The sequence below is a fragment of the Neopsephotus bourkii genome, unplaced genomic scaffold, assembly GCF_033783945.1.
Source record: "Neopsephotus bourkii isolate Nb327-2 ecotype Australia unplaced genomic scaffold, CSIRO-AGI_Nbou_v1 NB_1511, whole genome shotgun sequence".
Taxonomy (NCBI): domain Eukaryota; kingdom Metazoa; phylum Chordata; class Aves; order Psittaciformes; family Psittacidae; genus Neopsephotus; species Neopsephotus bourkii.
In genome coordinates this window covers 6,597,662-6,621,751 of record NW_026901987.1, presented here as the reverse complement: position 1 = coordinate 6,621,751, position 24,090 = coordinate 6,597,662, and the positions used below count along the sequence as shown (strand labels likewise).

At 35.0% G+C, this 24,090-nt stretch overlaps 1 protein-coding gene across 3 annotated transcripts in view; it reads left to right on the top strand.

Annotated features, from left to right (window-relative positions):
• The window catches only part of ASCC3 (activating signal cointegrator 1 complex subunit 3), a 268,461-nt gene that overhangs the window by 209,051 nt on the left and 35,320 nt on the right, over window positions 1–24,090 (top strand). For all 3 annotated transcript variants that reach the window (XM_061369871.1, XM_061369872.1, XM_061369870.1), the window contains 6 exons: window positions 1,457–1,594; window positions 1,696–1,816; window positions 5,206–5,338; window positions 7,930–8,055; window positions 18,127–18,238; window positions 18,520–18,654. In XM_061369871.1, coding sequence (XP_061225855.1) covers window positions 1,457–1,594; window positions 1,696–1,816; window positions 5,206–5,338; window positions 7,930–8,055; window positions 18,127–18,238; window positions 18,520–18,654 — 765 coding nt within the window. The remainder of the gene's footprint in view (window positions 1–1,456; window positions 1,595–1,695; window positions 1,817–5,205; window positions 5,339–7,929; window positions 8,056–18,126; window positions 18,239–18,519; window positions 18,655–24,090) is intronic.

Below are 24,090 nucleotides of genomic sequence, written 5' to 3'. Positions count from 1 at the left end.
ACATGTTTTGTAATTTCCTCTTTCTGACAAAACTGATTGATTTACAAAACCTATATTGTTTGTCTGTGTTTTTTTTAAGTCTTGGATATGGACTATTATCTGCTCTTTTTTGTACCTTTTAAGGATTTTTTTAGTAATAGTAGTGATGTGTGTTACTTGGGTTTAGATATGTGAATAATTTTGTTAACATTAAGGTCTGGAAGTTATAAAACCCAGGAGGCATTTAGAGAATGTTACAATTTTGAACATCAGAAGTACCACACACCTGAGAGTCCTAAGTGAACATGAAGGTATCACTGTAGTCATGTCATGTATCTGTATTTTTGAGATACTCTGTCTGAGACTGAATACTCAGTCCAAATTCTTCAGTTACCCTGAGTAATTAGTTCTGCGCTACTATCTTTTCTCTAGCCTTGGCTGTACCTCCTAGGTTAATTGTGAATGATGCTGTCCAGAAGAATGCAGTATCAACATGCCACTGCTGGTGGCACCAGGAAACCACTAATGTGAGATGAGGTTTGAAAGTTCCTGGCTATAATTATATTAAAATCACATAAAATAATGAATGGCCATAGAACTAAAACATCAGAAGTAATATTGAGGGGTAAAGTCACTAAACAAGACAGAAGTTACAAAGGTCTTGCTTGTTATTAAGGATGGGCTTTTCACACAGGTCATCTACAGAACTAAATGAGCTTATTATGGAATTTACTACTTGAAAACATAGGCAAGAAAGACAGTTAAAATGATAGCCGTTCAGGTGATTCCACTTACTCATTAGTATGAGATTTGAAAAAAACAGTAATAAAAAATAGCTATCTGTCTGGATTTCTGAAAGTTTTAAGTGAAGACACTTACTGGGTTTTGGGTTTCACCACAGGGTTTGAGTCTATAGATTACAAACTCACACTCAAAAAAAAAATTCAAATTAATTTGCATTTCAGCATGTACCTAGTAAAGTTTTTTGAGGAATAATTGCAGAATTATCAAACTGAAGAGCTGTGTCTCTCTTTTCACAGGCATTGGAGAGAGACAAATTTATTTTTCATGTCTGTATGTTACTGGTTGCGAGGCTTTGCTGTATTTTTATACCAGTTCTAACCCCTTTGATACTATAGATCGCATTAAACAAACACAGAACAGAATGCACAGCAGTTGCCAGACCTGTCAAGATATTTTCAGCATTTTCATTTCCTTATCTGTGCTACTTACTGTGTCAATAAAGTCATGTGAATTTTGTATTCTTCCCATCTTTAATATAGTATTTGATTGATTTTTTTAGACTAAACCCAGACTGTTCAGAGACTGAAGACTGTGCTTTCCTCTTTGTTATAAACAGTGTTAAGCAAATTATTCTTTCTATTAAAAAAAAACAAACCAACAAACAAAAAGACTTAAAAATTTTAAATTTGTGAGTGATCTGTTTTAAATCATGCAACTGTTCTTTCTGTTACAGATGAATGACATTATAGCAACAGTTAGAGATTCAAATCTGAAGTTGACACTTGCTTTTGGAATAGGTATGCACCATGCAGGTCTGCATGAAAGAGACAGGAAAACTGTGGAAGAATTGTTTGTGAACTGCAAAATCCAGGTACATTTGTTCTCTGAATCCTGCTGTAATGAGTTTTACATGGAATTTTAAAAGTTGGCTTTTTGTTACATATACCTCATTAATCTTTGTTTCTGTTTTAGGTTCTTATTGCCACAAGCACATTAGCTTGGGGTGTAAATTTTCCAGCTCATTTAGTAATTGTTAAAGGAACAGAATACTATGATGGAAAAACAAGGCGTTATGTGGATTATCCCATTACAGGTACTCACATAAATAATGGAAATGCTCATATGCTGAAATGTATTTCAAGCATATGCAAATGATCTGAATTAATTAGTAACTGATCACTGAAAATACCTAATTTGCGTAGAGACTAGGATTGCTGAAGAAAGGGTTCGTTTGTTTAATGCAAGTTGTAAGAGAACTCTTAAGATTTTATGTAATAATGAAAATGTTTCTGTTTTGCAAATTTTTTTCATGCCAAATTCCTTTAATGTGTATCATCCAAAATAGACAGTAAACAATTGAGGGGACAATATAAAGTCATATTTAGCTACCTAGTTAATTGTATAAAAAGACAGTTTCATGCATTTTATTTTTGAAACCTTTTTTAAATATAAATGGATTTTTAACAGTAAATTAAGCCATGGTTTGAAATGCAACAGTTGAATTATGCATGTAGGAGAACATAAAATTTATACATAGTCATTTGACAGTAAGCAAAAAAACATAACTAGTCTAGGATCTTCAGTGATTTAAGTGATACTTCAAGTAAGTGATACTTCAGAAATAGCTAAACTAAATACTTGAACATCTAGTTTGATACAGACTTTCTGGTTTCAGTAAACTCTACTTTTCATAAACTGCTGTGTTTTCAACAAGCTTAAGAAAGTAAACCATGGAAGAACTTTCAGAGTTCAGGCAGGGAGGATATTTGTCTGGGTTTTACTGTGCTTGGAGAATGAGCACAAGCTAAATTTATTCCAGGTTTCCTGTTTCCCTTTCTGTTTTCGCAAGAGAAAGTTTGTTAATCAATAATCCTATGCTGTGATAAAGATGTATACACCTGACAACAATCTAAATGTCACTTGTGGTGTAAATAAAGGGCTTGCATCTTTTTTACCATTCACGTTCTTTTCAGCAGAAGAAGCTTACTAAACAAAAAAGCCTCAAACTGAAAATACTATGAGGGTTACTTCTCCCATCATAGAGCTTAATTTAGTGGTTAGTGCTCTGCAGGAAACTTAGGATCAATTTCCAGACCAACTCTCCTGTTCAAAGATTCTGGTATGACCTGAGAACTTAGCCCTGCAAACTAGCATTTTGTGACAGACTTTGGCTGATGTAAACTTAGTACAAAGAGTCTCTACAGAGTAGTATCTCATACATCCTGACTGGAAGAATAGTGGCAACTGACTTTATTACTGAATGGGGAAAAGTGATGAGGAAAGAAATCAACTGAAGTTTTAAATTTTATTTTAAATCTGTGGGACTGTCACAGATCAGTAATAGAGAAAATAATAAAATAAATCAGAAACTGAGTAAGCATTTAAAACTTACTGTGCTGTTTTAGAAATCTGTGTACAAACACAAAGGCTTTAGCGAATGCTTATACTTTCACTTTTTATTGCCATTTGAATTCAGGTGACTTGGACATCAGGGATTGTTCAATTCTTGAATTTTCAATAAGGGGGGAGGGGTGGAGGACTACCACCATCTGTGATGGAAGCATTTAGATTTTGTTGTCTGCATTGCAACAGAAAATGCAGATTCCTTACTTTATGAAGAAACATGTGGTGCGGTTTGCTTAAAGCATTTTTATTTTTAACTTTCTAGACAATATTTTTGCATATGGAAGTTCTGTGGATAGGTAGTACAGTTTTGCAGCAGCAATAAAATGAAAATGTGATTAATTTCTTTCTGAAATACTTCCAAAAATTTCACAACACTGTCTTTAATGCTGCCCACAAGTTATGCCTTCACTGTTCCATCATTGTATAACTTGGTTTCTCCCTACAGAAGTTACCTTTCTGTATAAAGGATGCATTTGGCTCCAAGGAAGCAACTGAGGGCAGAGTGAATAATTCCGGAGAGTTCAGTACTTTCAAAATAACTAGAAGTGCCTCTTTGAATGAAGTCAGAGGTTTGGGAAAGACCTTTTCTCAGTTACCAGACATTTAGTCAGCCAGTTGGATCATGTTTAAGGTTTCAGGACTTTAGTCCAGTGATTAAAAGCAGGCAAGCAACATATAGTCAGTAAAGAAAATATTGGGTTTGGATAATTACATAGTGGATATCAGCAAAAATAATTTCCTGGTGCTTTTCAGTAAGTCCATTTCATATATGGTATTATGCACAATTTAATTCACCACATTAGAATAGGAAGAAGTTGTTTCATCACTTCCTGTGCACATGCCTATTCAAAAACATCATTTTCAAACTGGTTTGGTTTTACGTTTTTATGTCACTCCTAAATTAACAGAAGATATAAACTGAGAAAAAAAAATACTATCTATATAGGTCATGTGTACACAAGTGAAATGTGTTATTAAAAACTGTATATTGTCATTGGGCTGTTTCTCCTATCGCGGTCCATTGCTGTATCCCATACTACACCCTCTGGCTTTTCTTTCCCCAGCTGACAATTGTGCTAAAAGCTTATTAATTCTGAAACCAAAGAAATCACTTTGCAAAATGTCAGGTACTGAAAACCACGTTTTGCAGGCATGATAGAGCTCATAGAGAATACTCAAAACTAAAAGGCTTTAAAATAAACATGTAAAACTTACTTATGAATTTCTTTCCATTGTTTCTTCAAAGTTAAATAGTAGTTGGAGGCACCAGAAAGGAATCAGAGCTCTGCAAATGCACTTCTCACATTGAAAAGACACAAACAAATACATGATAAGCATACTCATCTTGGTGGCCGGGTAACAAGCTGAGCATGTTTTGTTTCAGCTAGTATTTTCAGTATTTATAGAAATCATTAACTAGTGTTTGCAAGTAATAATGTGTAGACAGAGTAAAAGAGGTAAGCTTTAACTGTACCTGCTTTTAAATTTGTGTATCATGGTGTGATATGAAACCATCTCTACTCCAGAGCTAATAACTAATATCAGTTGTTATGAAGTTTGAATGGGAAAGATCATAGCTGTCAGTAATTAGAATTTGCCTTTACCAGTTTATCTCTAAAATAATAAAAACCTAGGAAATAATATATGGCAGAAAAGTTTATAAAAGGGACTTCTATTATTGTGAAGTCGAATACCTGAAAATTAGGAAATAATAGATAGTTGCTATTGTAGACTTCATGAGTCCCCTGACTGGTCATCTTTAATTGCGTATGCTCAAACAAGGGATGGTTGTGGAATGGAAGGAGAGTAGAGAAAATTTATATCAGATGTAAGCTTAGATTCTTAGATTCTTGAGGGTGGTCCTCAAGTATGCAGGAAGATAGTCTCTGCCAGAAAGAATTTCATCATAAATTTATCTGAGATGGAAAAAAAAATATTAGATTTGTCAAAACCGATAGGGCATACAAGGCCAAAGAATTCCAAAAATCCTGTATTGTACATTATGCAGACATAAATACATTTATTTGTACATTCAAATAAATTCATTTGGTTTATACATTATTGTCTCTTTGGCAGATGTGCTTCAGATGATGGGACGTGCTGGCAGGCCACAGTTTGATGACCAAGGAAAAGCTGTAATTCTAGTTCATGATATTAAGAAAGATTTCTACAAAAAATTCCTTTATGAACCTTTCCCAGTGGAATCAAGGTAAAGATAAAGCAATCAGAAAAGCTGATCAAACTATAAATAATGCTACAAATGAGGAATCAAGAAAAGTGAAACAAAATTCCTGTGCCCAATACCTCTTAAATGTTGTGACCCTAGGGGGAAATAATTTTTTTTTAAATATTATACATCTTTATCCAAAAAATCCTTTCTTCCATGAATTTTGAAGCACTGTTGGTCTCTTTAGTCCATTTCCAGATAAAACTACAAATGTTTCTCTGGTTTGAGTGTTGTCTCAGACATTTAAATGAGAGCACAAACTGTTCTTCAAGAGCAGTTTATAGGACAATGATACATGATCCTCAGAACCCTCCCTGAAATGTTGTGACAAATTCTTAATAGGAAAAAAATAGTTGAGTTTCAAACATTTTTTACCTAGAATACTTGTACCATTATAGATATCATATTCTTCAAAATGTCACAAGTTCAAAAAGAAATCTGTATGATGTAAATTATTACTGATACTCTTTCAACACATCTTTCACTTCAGAACTGCAGTATTGTTGTCAGAAATGTAGAGTACCACCTTTTTGTTCCCTTTCTGGACTTAGTCAATACAAAGTTTGCTGTCCAGTATAACGTAATTCATGAATTGATTTTGATATTTATAATATGCTTAGTTGTTCAATGAGAAGCAGAACTAGTTGCATTGGTCTCCCATAGATGCATGTTTTGTGGAGGAATTCTAAGGTATCTAGTAAAGCATGAGCATTACTGAACGCCTTTCTTGGTGATGAAGAATTAATGAAGTATTGTTCTCCTGTGGAAACTTCATCCCTCAGCATAAGTGATATTGGGACCTCTATCTGCTCAGGAAGTTTGTAGGAGCTTGAGAGTGCTATGCACCTGTGAAATGTAGTTGAAATGGGATGGTGTATTTGAAAGTTAATTTCTGTGGTGCACCAATAGACATATAATTTTTTGCAAACAAAGAATGTAGAAACATGCACTTCATTTCCCTAGGAAATCACACTTTTCTTTTTTTGACATAAATTGCACTTAGCACGAAAGGCTAGGGGTTGAACTTCTTCAAAATTATATTTAATAAATCAAAAGAGCAGTGTGATGATATATCCAGACTGTATGGCACTATCATAAACTAGGAAATCTATTCATAGCAAAGTGGTGTTTCTAAGTAAAGTAAGTGTGTCTTCAAAATAACAGTAACAATCATACCTTGTTCTTGTTTGAAATACTATAAATACTCTGTGTTTCTGGTAGCTTTATTTGTGTCTATATACATACTCTGTAGTTTGATATGTTTCATCTTTCACTATAAACAAAGAATATTTTATAAATTTTCAGCTGAAGATTCACATATTACTAGCAATCTTGTTAAGTTCCATGTAGGTTGTGAACCCATTAACTTAGAGTTGTCTTGAGCTCTTTTGTGATCAAGTATTTGAGGTAAGAAGCTTCATAGCTTCAAAAAGAAATTGGGGGGTCTTGAGGGTTTTTAGTTTTAGAATGCTTTCCAATCTGTTTTATCAAAGAGCATATTTATTAGCTTTGTGTAGTATTTCTAATTTGTAAAATTAAACTTCATAATTTTTTAATTGAAGTTTTTTCTAAAAGCCATTGTCTATGTATTAGTTTTAAGACCTGAATAAACGACTCATACTTCAGGCCTTTTCACAGGCCTATCACATTAGAAGAAAAAGAAAAAGCACTTTTTTATTATGGAATAGCTATTGAATCATTTTTCCAGTTTCTGCTGGACAATCTGGGTAGAACATCTGCAGTTCTTACTTCAGAAGCATGCAATCAGTGGTATAGGGCAGTAAAGCAGCTATTCATACCAAATTATTCTTTACTTTTAGCAACAGGGAAAGAGCAGTAGGAAAAGAAAAAGGATTATAATATAAGAAAAGTAAGGCTTATCCTTAAGGATATTTGCTATTCCCTGATTGAACTGTAGCCAGGCATGATCTCATTAGATACCCTAATGGAGGTCTTTGTTCAATTTAATGACACTAAGCAGTATTTTACTTTGTAAGAATCATTTTAAACTGCTTTTGTTCTTCCCTGTTTCTGATTTTAGATCTTTCTGGGTAAAAGTAGCAGTTCTATGGCTCTGTTTTCTTTTTCTTTTTTTTTTTTTTTACATTGGAGGAAGATGAGGCAAAATCTGGGGGAAGTAGTTTTGATGTAATTTTAACAGCCCTCAAGTATTTGTCAAGTATTAGCTAAGCCATTGCCACTGTTTAATTTCCTGTTTGTCTTTCAATATGATCCTCTATTGAATTAAGCCAGCATGATCATATGGTCAACATACAGTATTCAGAAGTTACCACTGAGTAGCTCCATCTGAATACATTCCATGAATGACTTAAGTTTGTTCATTCTTGGTCCAATCAAAAAATAATTTGAGTTTTGTTCCACTATCATGTGAAGATGATTGACCTTGCAATTACATTGCCCCTTTTTTCCCCCTTTTCTCTTTTACCAGAAGATAAAAATATAATATTTTCAGATTAAAAGTAATAAACCTTTTAATGCACAGCGCTACAAAATATATTACCTGTCTTCGTGATTGTAAAGTCAGCTAAGTCCTCTTGTTTTCTGTTCTTCAGCTTGTTAGAAGTGCTGGCTGACCACTTAAATGCTGAAATTGCCGCTGGAACTGTTACTTCTAAGCAGGATGCAATGGATTATATCACCTGGACTTATTTCTTCCGTAGACTTATAATGAACCCAACGTGAGTATAAAATACAAATGCAATTTAATCTGAAGGTAACTTGAGGGTAGAGTTGATCCAAAGGTGATCCTGCTGCTTTCCGGCCTAGAATACTTAACAGTTTCCAGTGTGGGAGCATTACTGGCCCACACATGGAATAGAACTTCTGTGCACTTTTTTTTTTTTTGCTCTAAATATAAATGCATTTCTTGGCAAATACTTTTACAATTTAGTGATAACTATAAAATAGCTTTATTGAGAAGGCTACATCAGTATCCCTAAAATAAAACCTCAGATTATCACATTCCTTTAGGTATTGTATTTATAATCGTAAAATCATAGAATAGCTAGGGCTGGAAAGGACCTTACGATCATCTAATTCCAACCCCCTGCGGTGGGCAAGGATGCCTCACACTGGAGCATGTCGCCCAAGGCTTTGTTACTTTTTTTTTCACTACCACATTGATATGTTCTGCCCAGTTTTCTATAGAAAATCTATTAAGACCCGGACTTTCCTAATAGATGAGAGAATAGCTATCAGCTGTTTTTCTGTGATGAAGTTTACTTTCATTAAGGTATCATGGTGAAACCATGTGTGCAATATTTTCAATGATTGTTATCATCCTGCCTAGCTCCAGCTGGTATGCAGATCATTCTGAGCTGTTTCAGCTATGTAAGCTGCCTTTGCCACAGCAGTGTAAATGGTATGTTACCTATCATGGGATCATTCACTTACCGAAATAATGTGGCAAATAAAGAATTAGGCATTTATAGCACTAAAGATTTCACTTCTCTAGAGTGCTTCAGAGTGATTTTCCCGACGACTGGAAAAAGGGAAATATAACCCCCATTTCAAGAAGGGGAAAATGGGTGACCCAGGGAATTACAGACCAGTCAGTCTCACCTCTGCCTGGCAGAATCTTGGAGCAGATTCTCCTGGAAGGCACGTTAAGGCACATGAGAAACAACAAGGTGCTTGGTGACAGCCAGCATGACTTCACTAAGGGGAAATCCTGCCTGACCAATTTGGTGGCCTTTTATGATGGTGCTATGGAACTGATGGACAGGGGTAGAACAGTTGATATCATCTACCTGGACTTGTGCAAAGCGTTCAACAGCGTCCCACACGACATCCTTGTCTCTAAATTGGAGAGACATCAATTTGATAGGTGGACCACTGGGTGGATAAAGAACTGGCTGGATGGCCACACACAAAGAGTTGTGGTCAATGGCTCAATGTCCAGCTGGAGACCAGTAACGAGTGGTGTCCCTCAAGGATCGGTGTTGGTACCGGTCTTGTTTAACATCTTCATCGCTGACATGGACAGTGGGATTGAGTGCACCCTCAGCAAGTTTGCCGATGACACCAAGCTGTGTGGTTCAGTTGATACGCTGGAGGGAAGGAATGCCATCCAGAGGGACCTTGACATGCTTGTGAGCTGGGCTGATGCCAACCTCATGAAGTTTAACCATGCCAAGTGCAAGGTCCTACACCTGGGTCAGAGCAGTCCGAAACAAAGCTACAGGTTGGGCAGAGAAGAGATTCAGAGCAGCCCTGAGGAGGACTTGGGGGTGCTGGTCGATGAGAAAATGAACATGAGCCAGCTGCAGTGTGCGCTTGCAGCCCAGAAAGCCAACTGTATCCTGGGCTGCATCAAAAGCAGCATGACCAGCAGGTCGAAGGAGGTGATTCTGCTCCTCTGCTCTCGTGTGACCTCACTTGGAGTACTGTGTGCAGTTCTGGTGTCCTCAACTTAAAAAGGACATGGAACTGTTGGAACAAGTCCAGAGGAGGGCCACGAGGATAATCAGGGGACTGGAGCATCTCCTGTATGAAGATAGGCTGAGAAAGTTGGGGCTGTTCAGCCTGGAGAAGAGAAGGCTGCGTGGAGACCTCATAGCAGCCTTCCAGTATCTGAAGGGGGGTTATAAGGATGCTGGGGATGGACTCTTCATTAGGGACTGTAGGGATAGGACAAGGGGTAACAGGGTAAAACTTAAACAGGGGAAGTTTAGATTGTATATAAGGAGGAAATTCTTTCCTGTTAGGGTGGTGAGGCACTGGAATAGGTTGCCGAGGGAGGTTGTGAATGCTCCATCCCTGGCAGTGTTCAAGGCTAGGTTGGACAAAGCCTTGGGTGAGATGGTTTAGTGTGAGGTGTCCCTTCCCATGGCAGGGGGGTTGGAACTAGATGATAAGGTCCTTTCCAACCCTAACTATTCTATGATTCTATCCATACTACAGCTAATGTTAAAAACTATGCCACTGCTGACACTGTTCTTTTTTCAGTGTAAAGAGTAAGTGATGTTATTTTAAAATATATATCTTGCACTTGAATTGTCGTGTTAAAGTGATTTTATCAATTTGTCTTTGCCAAGCTTTGATCATATGGTATCTGTGGTAGATAGATTTTTAAGACACAACATGCAGCACAAAGGTAAGCTTAAAGTATAGAAATACAGTCGTTTGATTTAATAAGGAAGCTTTTCCCTATATAAGAATGGTTCCCACTGGAATATGAGCTTGGCATGTTGACTGATGGTCCTTTTTTCTCAGCAGTTTCTTTAATGTGCAGTGTCGTGGAAAGCTAAATCTGAAGTTATCAGAATATCAGCTTTTAGGTAAAAGTTTTGCTATTCTGAGAGAATTGTTGGAAGAAAGTTGAGAGAGAAGGGAGGGAAGATAGAAACCCACCCTATTTCATCATGAGATGCATAAGCTTTGTATTGAGAAACAAGATGAACAGATTTTGACCAGTGATGTCCATAATGGCAAGATAGGAATGCATACTGAAGTTTCTAATGAAATTAAAGTCTTTCATTGGAACATCACACATGCAGGTTGGAACACTTCACAAGTTGTCCTCCTTTACCCCTTCATTCACATACAAGTACTCAGCATTCTTTCTGTACTTAGTCATTCAGGGAGGATATGAAGGTATGAGGTAATAAAGGATATTGTTGAATGTCAAAGAGGTCACTTCTAGATGTCCAGGGCAAATTTCAAGGGCAAATGCAATGGATGTGCACATTTTCTATTCTTTGACATGGTAATAAATTCTATTACGTTTCAACCAAAGTTACTAAACTAGTAGATTTCCTGGATCTACTACTGTCTATGGTATTTTCAGACCTCCTTCAAGACAAGCAGTTCCAGCATTGTCAGTGCTTGAATGAGATACATCAAAGGAAAACTGACAAGTTTTATGAGCAGAAAGCAGTGACAGTTGGATAACTGAATAAATTGCAGTATGGTAATGGAGTTTGCTGTGCCATAGATGAGCATATGAAATGACTGATAGCACCAAACAAGAACTATTTGCGGCCTTTAATGATCCGAAGGATTTAAGGTTGGGTTTTTTTCGAAAGAGTAGGAGCACAATGGATGAATTTTGGTATGAGCTGTTGCACAGTAAGTTTTTACACTCAGCGTCACTTGATACAGTGTTCTCCATGTCCTGCCCCCAAGAATTTTGTTGACTTTCCCTCCATTTTGAAACAAGAACTGCTTTCCAGCCAGCAGGTGATTTTACCTTAGTGGTGAATAAGTAATTCCTGTATGCATGATTGGTAAATTGGCTTGGGATTCATTGACATAAAAGTCATTGCATGTGATGCTGTAAATCCCCAAAATAATGGGCTCAGATAATGTACAGAAGATTTATATTCTCATTTATTGCCAGTTTTAGCTACTTGTATATTAAAGCTGCATAAACAAATATAGGATCATTCTATTCCAGTCCAGTCACATAAAATGCCTTACTGAATGCCTACAATTTGTACTATTTAAGTAATGCTAATCTACCTTTGTTGTGAGATAGACATCAAAGTATCCTTTTGCTCTAAGAATCCAGGTTTCTTCTAAACATGCAGTCATTATGAATTTTTTTCTGGTACACTCGAGATACTTAGTTAGGCTTGTAATAGTGGCTTTTTTTGCATGTTACAATACTTCTGTTCATCAAACCAGTTTAATTTCCTAGTTTGATGTACCTTGAAAACTGTGAAACGCGGTTTTTTACTGTCTGGTTAAAGAGGAGTAATTGAGCTGTTGATTTGAGGGAATGGAATAGCTGAGTGCTAGACTAGCATACTGACCAGATAGACATGTGCATGCTGTTCAAGAGATGATGTGCAAATGAGAGGGGTGGTCCAAATAAAACTGTTAATCAAAATGTATCAGTCTCAATATCCAGAGTTTATTCCCTGCTTTTTCCCTCCCCCAGAGCAATCATTCCTAATTGTAGAGGGTTTTGAATTTGCACATTAAGTTTCTGTGCTACTTCAGTCAAGTACTACAACATGTTCTTTCCATATACAACTTAAGTCAATATGTTCTTTACTTATTCAAGATCATACAAAACACAGCAGTGAAGTGCCCTGTTCTTTGAAATGGCCTATTTTGAGAGGCTTGTCTATCTCCTTTCCTTGGCTGAAATTCTTTGACTATTTCATTCTTTTACCCTTATAAAAGATTATAATCTCCAACTTTCTAAAGAAGAGAAATGGCTATGGGAAGCATGTTCTGTAAATCAGTTTATGATACGTTCCAGATACATGTGCAGTAAAAGAGAAATAGAAATTTACAGCATATGTAAAGTTAAGCAGAATCAGCTTTCATTTGGAAAGCTAACTTTTAGATACTCTAATATTCACATCAGTGTTAAAATGTGTTTGGTTTTTTACGAATCTATAAATATATATGAGAGTCTGTGAATGTGCACACTTACAGAATAGGTTTTCTGTGTAAATTCCTTGTGAAGACCTGAAAAATTATTTTATTAATTCATTCCAATAATTATTTTTAAGGTTTTCTTTTTTTACTTTACATCAGTCTTACGAAGTTTTCTGGAGTGAAAGAATAATGTAGAGTAATTTATAATTGAATTATCTCAGACTGATGCCCTTACCATCATGCACTTATATTTTACTTTAAATTTCCTTTTCTCTGTATGATTAAGCTGAGTATGTCTAATAACGTGAATAAAACATCTGAATAAGAATTATGATTATATACTGTTCCAATATAGTTTCCACTATTGAGGTGACAGCTAATATCAGCTAGTCAGGATAGAATAATATGTATTTTGGTGATGCAGTCACAGTAGTTCAGAATTTTAGGGCAAGTTTGGAATTCTATTAGAAGGGGGGATGACTGAAGAAAGTTAGATTAATTAAGACTAAGAGATAAAATGGAAAAATTTGACAGCAGCTACTAAGAAAAGAAGCTAAGAAGGTGCAGGTACATTCTTTTACAGTCACATTTAGATCCATGTGCACGTATATATACTTAATACATAACAGCTGTAGGCATTATTATAAATTTCATAACACAAGCTTGTTCTTTTAAATTATTTGGGTCACAGTGATGTGAGAAGTACAAGAACGTGGTTCATGTTTTGCTTTCATCAAACAATTCACACAAATAAAGTTTTTCCGAGTCTCAGACTGGGAAGCCCCAGGCTGCTGAGTATTTGAGACACTTCCTGTTCCCCTAGTCTGCTGCAGTCTTGGATGAGAATGCAAAGATGAAAACTGCTCATATCCCTATTCAAGAACCAGCTTCACATAATCATCTTTGAAAAACTGATTAAAGAGAGATAGCCCATAGCTAGCATAAGCAAATACTTGAATACAAGAAAATACAAGTATAGATAGAGACTACTGTCTGCAGCATTTATGCATGCTGTAATGCATTTTTATAAGCCAGTCACGGACTGCAGGGTCAGTGAGTGATGCCTTAACAGCTGAAGTGAGTTGGTACATTGGTTCATAGCTCTCTGGCTATGAAGGTCCATCAATTGTATCGTATACTCAGTGCCATTTCCATGGTGCCATTTGAAGATGGCAGCTGCTGGAGGCCACAAGCCAATGAAAGCAAGCACAATTGATGACTGCAGTAAAGTGATGTATAAAAATTACTATCTGTGCTTCCCCCATAACTGTTCATAACAAAATTCTGCTTTCAAAACTGTAAAATCTCAGAAAACATGCTTTGTTCCTATCGAGTAAATGCTGTAGATTTGTCCTTTTGTGCATTTGTTACAAAAGGCCTTCAAGCTAGAAAGTTTTTCTTTTAATATTTTTGGCTGACTATGCCACTGATTTTCATTATGTGTGTCACTATTACTACCGTATAATCTGAACATAAAAAACATGGTGCTGTAACAAATGACTTCACAGCATTGACAGTTATAGCAGGACCATTTCAAGGCTGATGAAAAATTTCCCAGAGAGATCTCAGGTCAGGTTTACATAAGCTAAACAGGAAATGATTGCCACCATTCACATTAAATCCTAAATGTTTTGTGTAACTTCATCTACATTTTATGTTCCTGCACGTCTCTCTGTCTTTCTCAGCTGATGAAATTCCACACTTCCTTAGAGAAATAAGTTCATGTTTCATGGTTTGTTGTTCTTGCTAAGCTGTACAAGGGTTAGGATTGTAAATATATTATTTAAAAGACAATAAAAAGTTCCTTCAGTTTTTGATTGTTTAAATTGTACGTACTTTGCAAATTTTTATGATTCCTAGGGGTTTGTTATTGCTTTTTCCCAGTGGACTACTAATAGAAGTTAGCCTGTCTAGCCCATGTGCTGGATGCTGTTAGGATAAAACTGCCTTTGACTTTCACACCTCTCAGGGGACGAGTAATTGTTGTGTTCAAACAGCCTGTAATTGTGATCCCGCTGGCTTTCTCACTACGCTTCTGGCTATTAGAATCATTAAACAATTCAGCACCTGTTAACAGCATTGTAAATATTCAACCCTGCTTGTGTGCAGGTTGAGTCCAATATAGGAGAAGGCTTACAGAGCCCAGCCTCATAAATTAGAGCTTCTGACAAGTCAATTATTGTGAAACTGGGCTTCACTGTGAAATAAATGAAATGGTGTGCTGATAAAAAGGTAGGCTGTCTGTTTATAGCAAAGGGAAAATAATGACTAGATGATTCAATGCAGTGAGCATGAAACTGCATTGTTTTTATTCTTTAGCTGTAATTAAATAGTTAGGTAATATAGCTTCATAGAGGAACTCACACACAATGCAGCTTTTATACTTGAAGCATACCAACATGCAAAATTCAACTTGTATTTATGCATTTCAAAATACTATCTAATGTCATGATCCTCTGTTTTCACTAATGATTTTAACATAGTCTTTCTAGATGAATGGCTCTGCATTTTTATTAGGGGAAGATGTGCTGAGTGACCAAGAATCTCCTGTGGGTCTTCTTAAATTTATATTTACCCCATTACAGATAGTAGCTAAAATACACTGGTACCGCTTCATTCAAGATTACAGACCATTTAAGATTTTTCTTTACATTACTTTATTTTCACTAGGCAGCTAGATATTTACTCCTCTGGCAAAAAAAAAAAAAAAAAAAAATCAGGAAATTTAAAATTAACATAATTTTCAAAAGGCCTTATAATGCCTTTTATGATTATGGCTTCAGTGTAAAATAGTGTAAATTAAGGTGAGCACAAGATAAAATCTGTTTGAATTAAACTGTCTTAAACTGCAAGCTCAAAAAAGAATTTGTTTATTGCCCATTTCCTTTGTTTTATCAGTATTCATCATCAGTGTTGTGATACTGCAAATGACAGTGCTGAAATGATATGGTGAAAGTCTGAATACCGTGACAACAACATGCCTTAATTATAATCATTTCAGTACTCTCATATTCAATTTGGAGGAAAATACTAATGAATCATTATTGGTTTCACTGTATAAAATAGAAAATCTTTTCACATCCTGAAACAACTTACGTAGTTAATTTGCTCAATTATTTTCAGAAGGTAAACAAAATTTTACAAGTAATTTGTGGTAATAAACAGAATCTAAATATGTTCCATGAGAAGATGTCAGGCAGATAAAAGGTGCAGATGGAAATATTGTCCATTTTTTATCATTACTGTATTACTTCAGTAAATTTAAAGGGGGGCTGATTAAAATTAAGTTGCATTGAAAACACTAATAGAGTATTTCTGCTACAAATGTTTCCTTCACAGAAGTCTAACAGTGTAGGGCTGTGTACCATGTAAAACTTTTTAGTCAATATAAATATTTCATTTGTTTAGGTTTGGTTTTGGACACTAGCTGTGTTTTAAATATTTGAGATCATCTCAGCATGAACCCCTATACACTATGCTATTACAGAGTTGAATACTCCACTGCTATATATATATATATACTTTATTGTTGTCTAATGTAGCTATTTTCTGCTATCAGAACAGGTTTTTTTTTTTAGTTCCTTTATTATGGTAATAGTGTGTTACTCCAATCTCACCCAATTCTGAGTGTTCTAAGCATCAGAGAATTAACCCCATAATTTGGGATTAATAAAAAGGAAAAAAAGTCTGGAAATGACTGCACTGCTAGTTAGCATGCAAGCTTTCTTCAGTTATTCTATTTCTGTTCAAAAAGATAAATGTTTAAAACTCTGCTTGAGAAAATAGTACTGCAAATCAGATTCCATTAATAAAACAGACAAGAAAGGGTGCTTGTACTATATAAAACCACAATTCCATCTTTTGAAATCTTTTAACAGCAGCTTTACAGTAATCGAAATAGGGCTTAAATCAGAGAATGGGATTCATCTGCCCAAATATAGCATCAACAACTGAACTGATTATCTAAAGTTTTGGTATTTTTTGGCAGTGATTACATTTCAACTCATCCTAAAGAGTTATATAAAATACTTCAGATGAATAGCATTCTGCATGTGCACATTTCTCTCCATTGGCAGTAAAGCAAGTTAAAAAGACTAACTCTCATAGGTGTAACTATGTAAGATCAGCTAAAATGAATCTCAGCACACTGTTTTGCAGCTTGTTGTTCACCTGCAGAAAATAACACCAAGGAACCTACTTTCCATTACTGCATATGGTATTGTTTCCAGTGGGGATGCTGAGTACATCATAACTAGGAAATTCTAGTAAAGCAGCCAGCATGAACAAAGGAGCTTCTTTCATCATTGAAGCAATCCCAGTAGTCTATTTGTGCAATAGAATTTTACAGAATTAAAAGAGCAGAGACAGCCTTTTTTACTGTGCTTCATAACATTTTTATAAATCTTTTTTTGTTTGTTTGAATTCCACTTTGAAATTGCAAGATATAATTACTCCTCCTAAATTCAGAATTTTTAAACTTTTTGAGCATGCTCAGTTTTTCCCTACTGCTCATTGAACTTGTTACTTTCTGAATTGGTGCCTTTGTTGAAACTAGGGCACAAGTTCTAACTACATGTTTATCTGGAGTTTTTTGGGGAAACCTCTCCCTGAAATTATGTTAGTTTCTGTGAGTAGGAATCTTAATACCACTCAAGTTCTACAGTTAAGGAATGCAAACTTCAATCACTGGGTCTTTTTTATAATCTGGCATATCAATATGTTTTGTCACACTTATAAACATTTTTCCTTCATATAGATAACTAAGAACCACTGCTACAATATATAGTTTACCTAAACAATTTTTACCTGAAAATGAACACGTGAAGTAGGCACATTGACAAATACCCTGTTCCTTTTTTTTTTTTTTTTTTTGAGAATAAAATGGCACAACACCAACATTTGGATTGGTACAAGATTACTTTTCAACAGATATCACTAAATGCCTAGTTTTAATTTTCAGAGTTATAGGATGTAAGGACAGTTGCAATCCTTGGTTTTCTTCCTTTCTCTTGAAGTTAAAATGCTGTCACTCATGTTTGCATTGCTTTTTCACTTTCATACATATATGATCAGGAAAACATACGTATGCAGTCAGGAAAATTTTCCCACTAACAAAATATAGTCAGTCCAGTTCTGTTTGTATCAACTTTTCTATTAATAGGCAAATTACCATCTTTCCATATGTACATGCTTGCATTATGTTGTTTACTCCCTCAAACCATTTAGGAATAATGAATTTCTTTTTAGACTATATAAGGGAATAGTTTTGTGTTTAATTGTTTAATGCGGATATTTGCTGTTCCAAGTATGTGTATGTATTACAGCAGCATTGTGGGTTTTCCTACAAGGCATTATTGTTAAAAATCTTCAGAGTGTAAAAAATATTCATGTAATGCATCTGTTTTCAATTTATCTAGTTACTATAACTTGGATGATGTGAGCCATGACACTATGAATAAGTACCTCTCAAGCCTTGTTGAGAAATCCCTCTTTGATTTGGAATGCTCCTACTGTATTGAAATTGGGGAGGTAAGAGTAATCTGTGCCTTACAAAATTCAGTAGGATGCATGCTTCTAGAAGTTCGGAACAGCAAGATACATGCTTCTAATTTCAGATATTAATCTATCGAGCTATTTGTAAGACTTACTTTGGAAACTAATCTTAATTGGGGTTGCAGCTAAATTATGATGCTAAATAATTTTTTGCTGTTCTCTCTTATAAAGTAGTCTTCAAATATTTTACAGTTTTGTAGGAACCATTTATATTGTATTATGTAGGAACCCTGTGTATTTGATTCTTCTTCCAACAGGATAATTGCAGTATTGAACCTCTCACATACGGCCGCATTGCTTCCTATTACTATTTGAAGCATCCAACTATTGGAATGTTCAAAGATCAGTTGAAACCTGAAAGCAACATTGAAGAATTGCTCTTAATTCTGACAGTAAGTGCTGATATTTTCTGAACTGAAACGTAACTCATGACTCTTATTAAGACACAAGTGTATGAAAGAACACCCCAAAATTAAGAAAAACCTTTCTTCCTGATCTGTAATTTCTTTTTCTTTGTTTCGAGTAATACAACTGAATCATTTTTGTTGTTTCGAGAGTTTCATTTAAACCATACATCAAAATGTATTTTTCTCTTACATCCCTTTATCGTTTTCAGGATCTATACAAATCTTGTATTTGTTTTTCTCTAAGTAAGTTAGGTATAATTCTAAAATGCCAGAATAATAACTGCATATCAACATCCTAAATCTGTACCAGGACTTTGCACTGGGACAATCTGGAAAATACAGCAGCTTTAAAAAGTGGAGAAAGCATATGGAGAAGACCTGTTTCCTAAAATGCTTCTTTTCCTCCTCCCAGGTACCTCATGATCCCTGAGGTCATAACCTGTAATAATGCTATACAGTGAGTCTAGTGACTGTTTAATGGAGAAGTGCAATGCAAGGCAACAGATTTTAGAGTACAAATCTGGAGAATCAGTGTATAATGCAGTGTGATAGTAGCATATTCTCATCATAAAAGAATTAGGTTTTACTACATTTTTTTAAGTACTTAAGTAATTATACCTGCAAAATCTTTTTCAAAATAGTGTTACTTAACTTGTACACACATATTAAAAGCAAGAAGTTCCTTAATATTACCCAGGAAAACTTATTTTGCCCATTCGTGGTGATAGTCGCTGTTATAATATACGCATTATACAAGTGGCCCGAATTCTGTAATATTCTGATTTCCAAGTGTGAACTTCAAAAAGTAGACTCCTATCTAACAGTATTTATGTATGTTACTTTTATACTATCTATTGCTTTGACATACCACCACAACTTCCCTGTGAGGAGATACAAGAAGAAAAATAAAAACAATGCTATTCAACAGTTTGCATCTCAACAAAACCAGATCAATGTTTTATGACACTAGGAAAGCCACTTTTCTAGTACAGAGACTTTCTTTCTGATAAATTTAAATTGCCTGCTGCAAACATTCGGAGTGTTATGGCTCAGAAATAAAGGCCACAGTAATCTTTTATAATGGAAAGTGTTAGACAGCCTAAACAGGGGAATTGCTATCACTGACCCTTCAATATCTCTTATCCTGTTGTTAGAAAACATTGCAAATTATATGAAATAAAATTCAGTGTATTTGGCTGAATTCAAAATGGCAATCAACCACAATTCCTCTATCTACTTCATGTAAGGTAATTGAAGTTTTAGGAAGAAATAACCACTAGTGAACAGAAGTTAAATAATATAATGTTGAGTTTTCAAGGTGACAGACAGCTTTACTGTAGCTGCCATCTCTTTAAGATCTCTTTTCCCTAGAGAAAATTTTGTCCACCTAGAAACTTCAGATTTTTCTTTTTTTCCCCACACAAATTTGGACAGGGAAAGTTTGAAAATAGTATTAGCAAAGATGGGAAACATTTCATGATGCTGCTAAGCTAGTGAGCAGCATATGTAAGATGTATGATGGCAGCAGAAGCTAGTGTGGCCTAGCTTCTATGTTCATCTATTTGAACAGCTTGCATCCATGAAGCGCAAAGGTAGATGGCAAATATTTCTGTTGTAGACAAAAAATAGGACCCTACTGTTGGGCAGAGATTGCAAAATTTAAAAATTATTAGTCTTGCTTTAATTCTATTTTTCTGTCTTTTTTTTTTTTTCTTTTTTCCTGGAAATATAGTCCTGGAAGTTGTCCATTTGGAGTCTTAAGAGGAATTAGACTAAAAATAAAATTGATTAGGGGTCAAAATGTGCCATGTGTCAATTTGAAAGATGAAAAGGATTTATGAACACTGGATGCCATTATACCTGACAGTTTTTCCTTACTTTTTATGCAGATGTTGATTTTCATAATTAGTAGTGGAATTGCTATTCTGTTTTGTTGAAGGTGTAAATTGAAAGGGAGTTTTTTTTCAATCTGATGTAGTGTTAAAAAGACTTCAACAGAGTTGCTGCCAAGGATTTTTTATTTTTTTTTTTGTCCTAAACACTGTGAATTAATGAGTTTTATAATTACAGCAGTTGCTTCACACCTCTATTGTTAACCAATGACATTACATCTGCCTTGCTCCACTGGTGCCCTCCTCCTTCTTATTGAAGCATTTAGCAGTTTTGGCAATAGGGAATTACATGGCATGGGGTAAGTAGTCTAATTAGGTATAAGTGAAATTCCTTAGGGAAAAGGATATTTAAAAAGTAATTTGAAGAATCTCTTAATGATGCTGGAACTGAAAGCTGTAGCTATAGAACAAAAAGGCTTGTTATCATTGCAAAGCATCATTATAATTGTGATTATTCTGCTAAGCATTCAGTTTTAAAATTTTAAATTTTGGACTCTCTTACTTAAGAATAAGCGTCCAAACCATTTCTCAAGTGGATTTGCAGGATTCTGTAGATGTGACATGTAGATCTTTGTTGTATTTTTTTTGGCATTGCTCATAATCCTGGAAACCTTTAGACATCTACAAGTTGGCTGGTACATATAAGGAAAGCAGAAGTGTACAATTGTAACAAAGAAAATACTGATCCTGTGGATTTGAAATGGGATATATTCAAGTTTTTACTAAATTGTCAATGTGTACATTGAAAAGAGCAAGACTTGCTTTAAAACAAAACCAGGAAAAAATCAAGATTACCTTCAAGAATTCAGAAATTTATAATTGTATTCGGGGTTTTAAATATGAGTTTGATTAAGAGCTTTGAGTTTCAGATTGATATTTTGCCATGCTGATGGGAGCATTCAGAGTTCAGGTTCATTCATTAATGAGTTATTAAGGAATTTTTGCAACTTGTGAAAAAGTAGTTTTGAGTCACCCTGTTTCTGGTGCTCATGGATTTTTCAAATAAGTCAGTTGATAGCAAGATTTGTTTCCACTTAGAAGTTAGGACCATTCCTAGTCTTCTCCAGTATCTGTTCTCTTCTCCGTTTTTACTTTATCTTTTCATTTTATCATCTGTCAGCATTTTGCAAGGTCAAATGGTTTTTCTTTTTCAGTATGGTTTAGGGGTTGAAGTATCCATAACACGAACAGGAACATGACACATGGGAGCAGCCTCATAGTCATGTTGGAAGTATACCATAATAAGTGATATAAATAGGTAGGGTACAATCCTCTCATGCTTTCCCTTTTCCTCTCAGTAAATCTGTGCTCAAGATACTTTTCTTGGGTTTGCAGTTAGTAGGTGAAGTTCAAATTCAGTTACTTTTGTAACTGACTTGTGCTAGTGGACCTGTAGTTTTTCTTACAGAAAATGATTGATGCTTTTCCATAGCTTTCTCTAAAACTTTCCTAACCATGCTTCAGACACTAGTAACCCAAATGGGCTTATTCACTGTTGAGTTATGGTGCTTCTTGCATTAAGTATTATTGATGCGAAAGTGTTCATGAATTATTACTGACAGGCTTGATTTCCCTGAGGTACATAAAGATGGTTTACTTTAATTGTGAATGTTCGGTGCAGAGATAAAAAAAAAAAAAAAACACCCACAAACCAACAAAAAAAACAACAAAAAACACACAAAAAAAAAGAAAAACAAACAAAACTGATACTTTGGGGTCATTTTTGTTGTTTTCTGTACTAAAGCAGCAGTCACAACAAATGTTTTCAAAAATCGAATGCAGGTTTGTACCTTGAGGAAAGGAGGTCTGTTGATGGTTGGTCAGGACTGTGATGTCTAGGTCCACTAGTGTTATGATTTTGGGTGATTTGTTACTACACTTATCTGAGCAAATAGTTTGTGATATCTGTTCATACCAAAGAGTGAAGTGGAAAACATTACCATCTTTCATCCCTTGTTTTATGTGCATGTTGTCTGTTATTTCTGGTTTTGAATTCTGCCTACAAGAGAGAACTGGTTAGTTTTCTTGTGCCTGCTGCTTTCATGTAAACTGGTTGCAAGAGATGGGTTCCTTTCTTACTGGGGAGCTTCGGAACAGAACAATACAGTATTTGTGTTATAGTGGGACATATGTATCCATCTTTCTGTTATACAAACATGGACTTATAAGTTTGGTATCCACATACCTCCTCCCTATATTTCTATCCGATAATTGACAGTATTGTTACACTGGCTTGTATTAGACTAACTATTTTGGAACTCAGCAGAATACTGGCATTGCTGGAATCACAGAAATGTAGAAGAAGGAGTTTCATGAAACAGGCACTCTCCATCCCAGATACATAGGTAACAAAAGAGTAAAGTTGCTAATGCTTTATCTGTCTTTCATTACCTGTTAGGCATTTGTACTCTGAGATTCTAGGTCACTTAACCTATAGCTTTACTTTCTGTTCATCGTCATTGGCACATCCAATTACAAAAGTAGTCCAAGGGCAAGCTAATGTGAGCTGTTTTGTGGAATATTTTCTCTGCAAGCCAGGGCAGAAACATTGATTTGGGTTTTTTTAAGATATTATATAAAAGTGATTTTCTGTTCTATAGCCATTTCAGAAAAAAATCCGATCGCTCTTCCTAAGTCAGTGATTTTTCTAATTTAAATTCACAAAAAAGATGCGACTATGGATCTCTTCAAAGCATAGAAGTTCAGCAAGACTATATTTGTTTGTTTCAGTGTCGAGTAGAAATAATTTAGTATGTAAACTTTATCACAGATGAAAAGCAATTATGTTACATGCTAACCTTTAAAGCACTTACATATTTGATTTCATAGATACTGTGCATTCTTAACAATGTGAACATGACTGATACCTAGAACTGTTCAGTGCATAAACTCCATTCTGAAGACAGGCATTTCCAGGATCATTTACTTAATTTTTATAAAGCCTATATTCTCTGGATTTTAATATTTTGAATCATTTCTGATTCAGTTCCTGCTTGGAAACATCTAGATAGTATCATAGTGTGTTTTATAAAATAAGTTTAAATTTGAAAATTATGTTTGGCTTCATGAAAATAAACCAAAATGCTACAATGAATTTTAATAGCATCTGAATGTCATCATCTATGTCCAGTATATTCAGAGTATCTTGTACTTAGCAGAAAGAGAACTTATGCATATGAATACTCACACATTAAATTTGTCTTGACTTTTCTTTAGTCCCAGTAGATGGAGCAGTTTTGAATGTTGCTGTAGTACTTGAATATAATAGCTTGTTTCTAACATCATGACACAATTATTTTCTACTTTTCTTTTTCCAAATGATTGTTTGAATTTTAGTTTAAAAGCATCATATCTAGAAAAGCACAATCAGTTGGCAAAAAGAGATGACAATGCCCACCACTGACAGCTAACTGAATGTAGCATAACTCTTTCTTTTTTTGTGACATCAATAAGGAAGAATTATGTTCAAAACCAGAAAATGTAAAACCTTCCCATCTCCAACACACATTACTTCCTAATCTCTGATTAA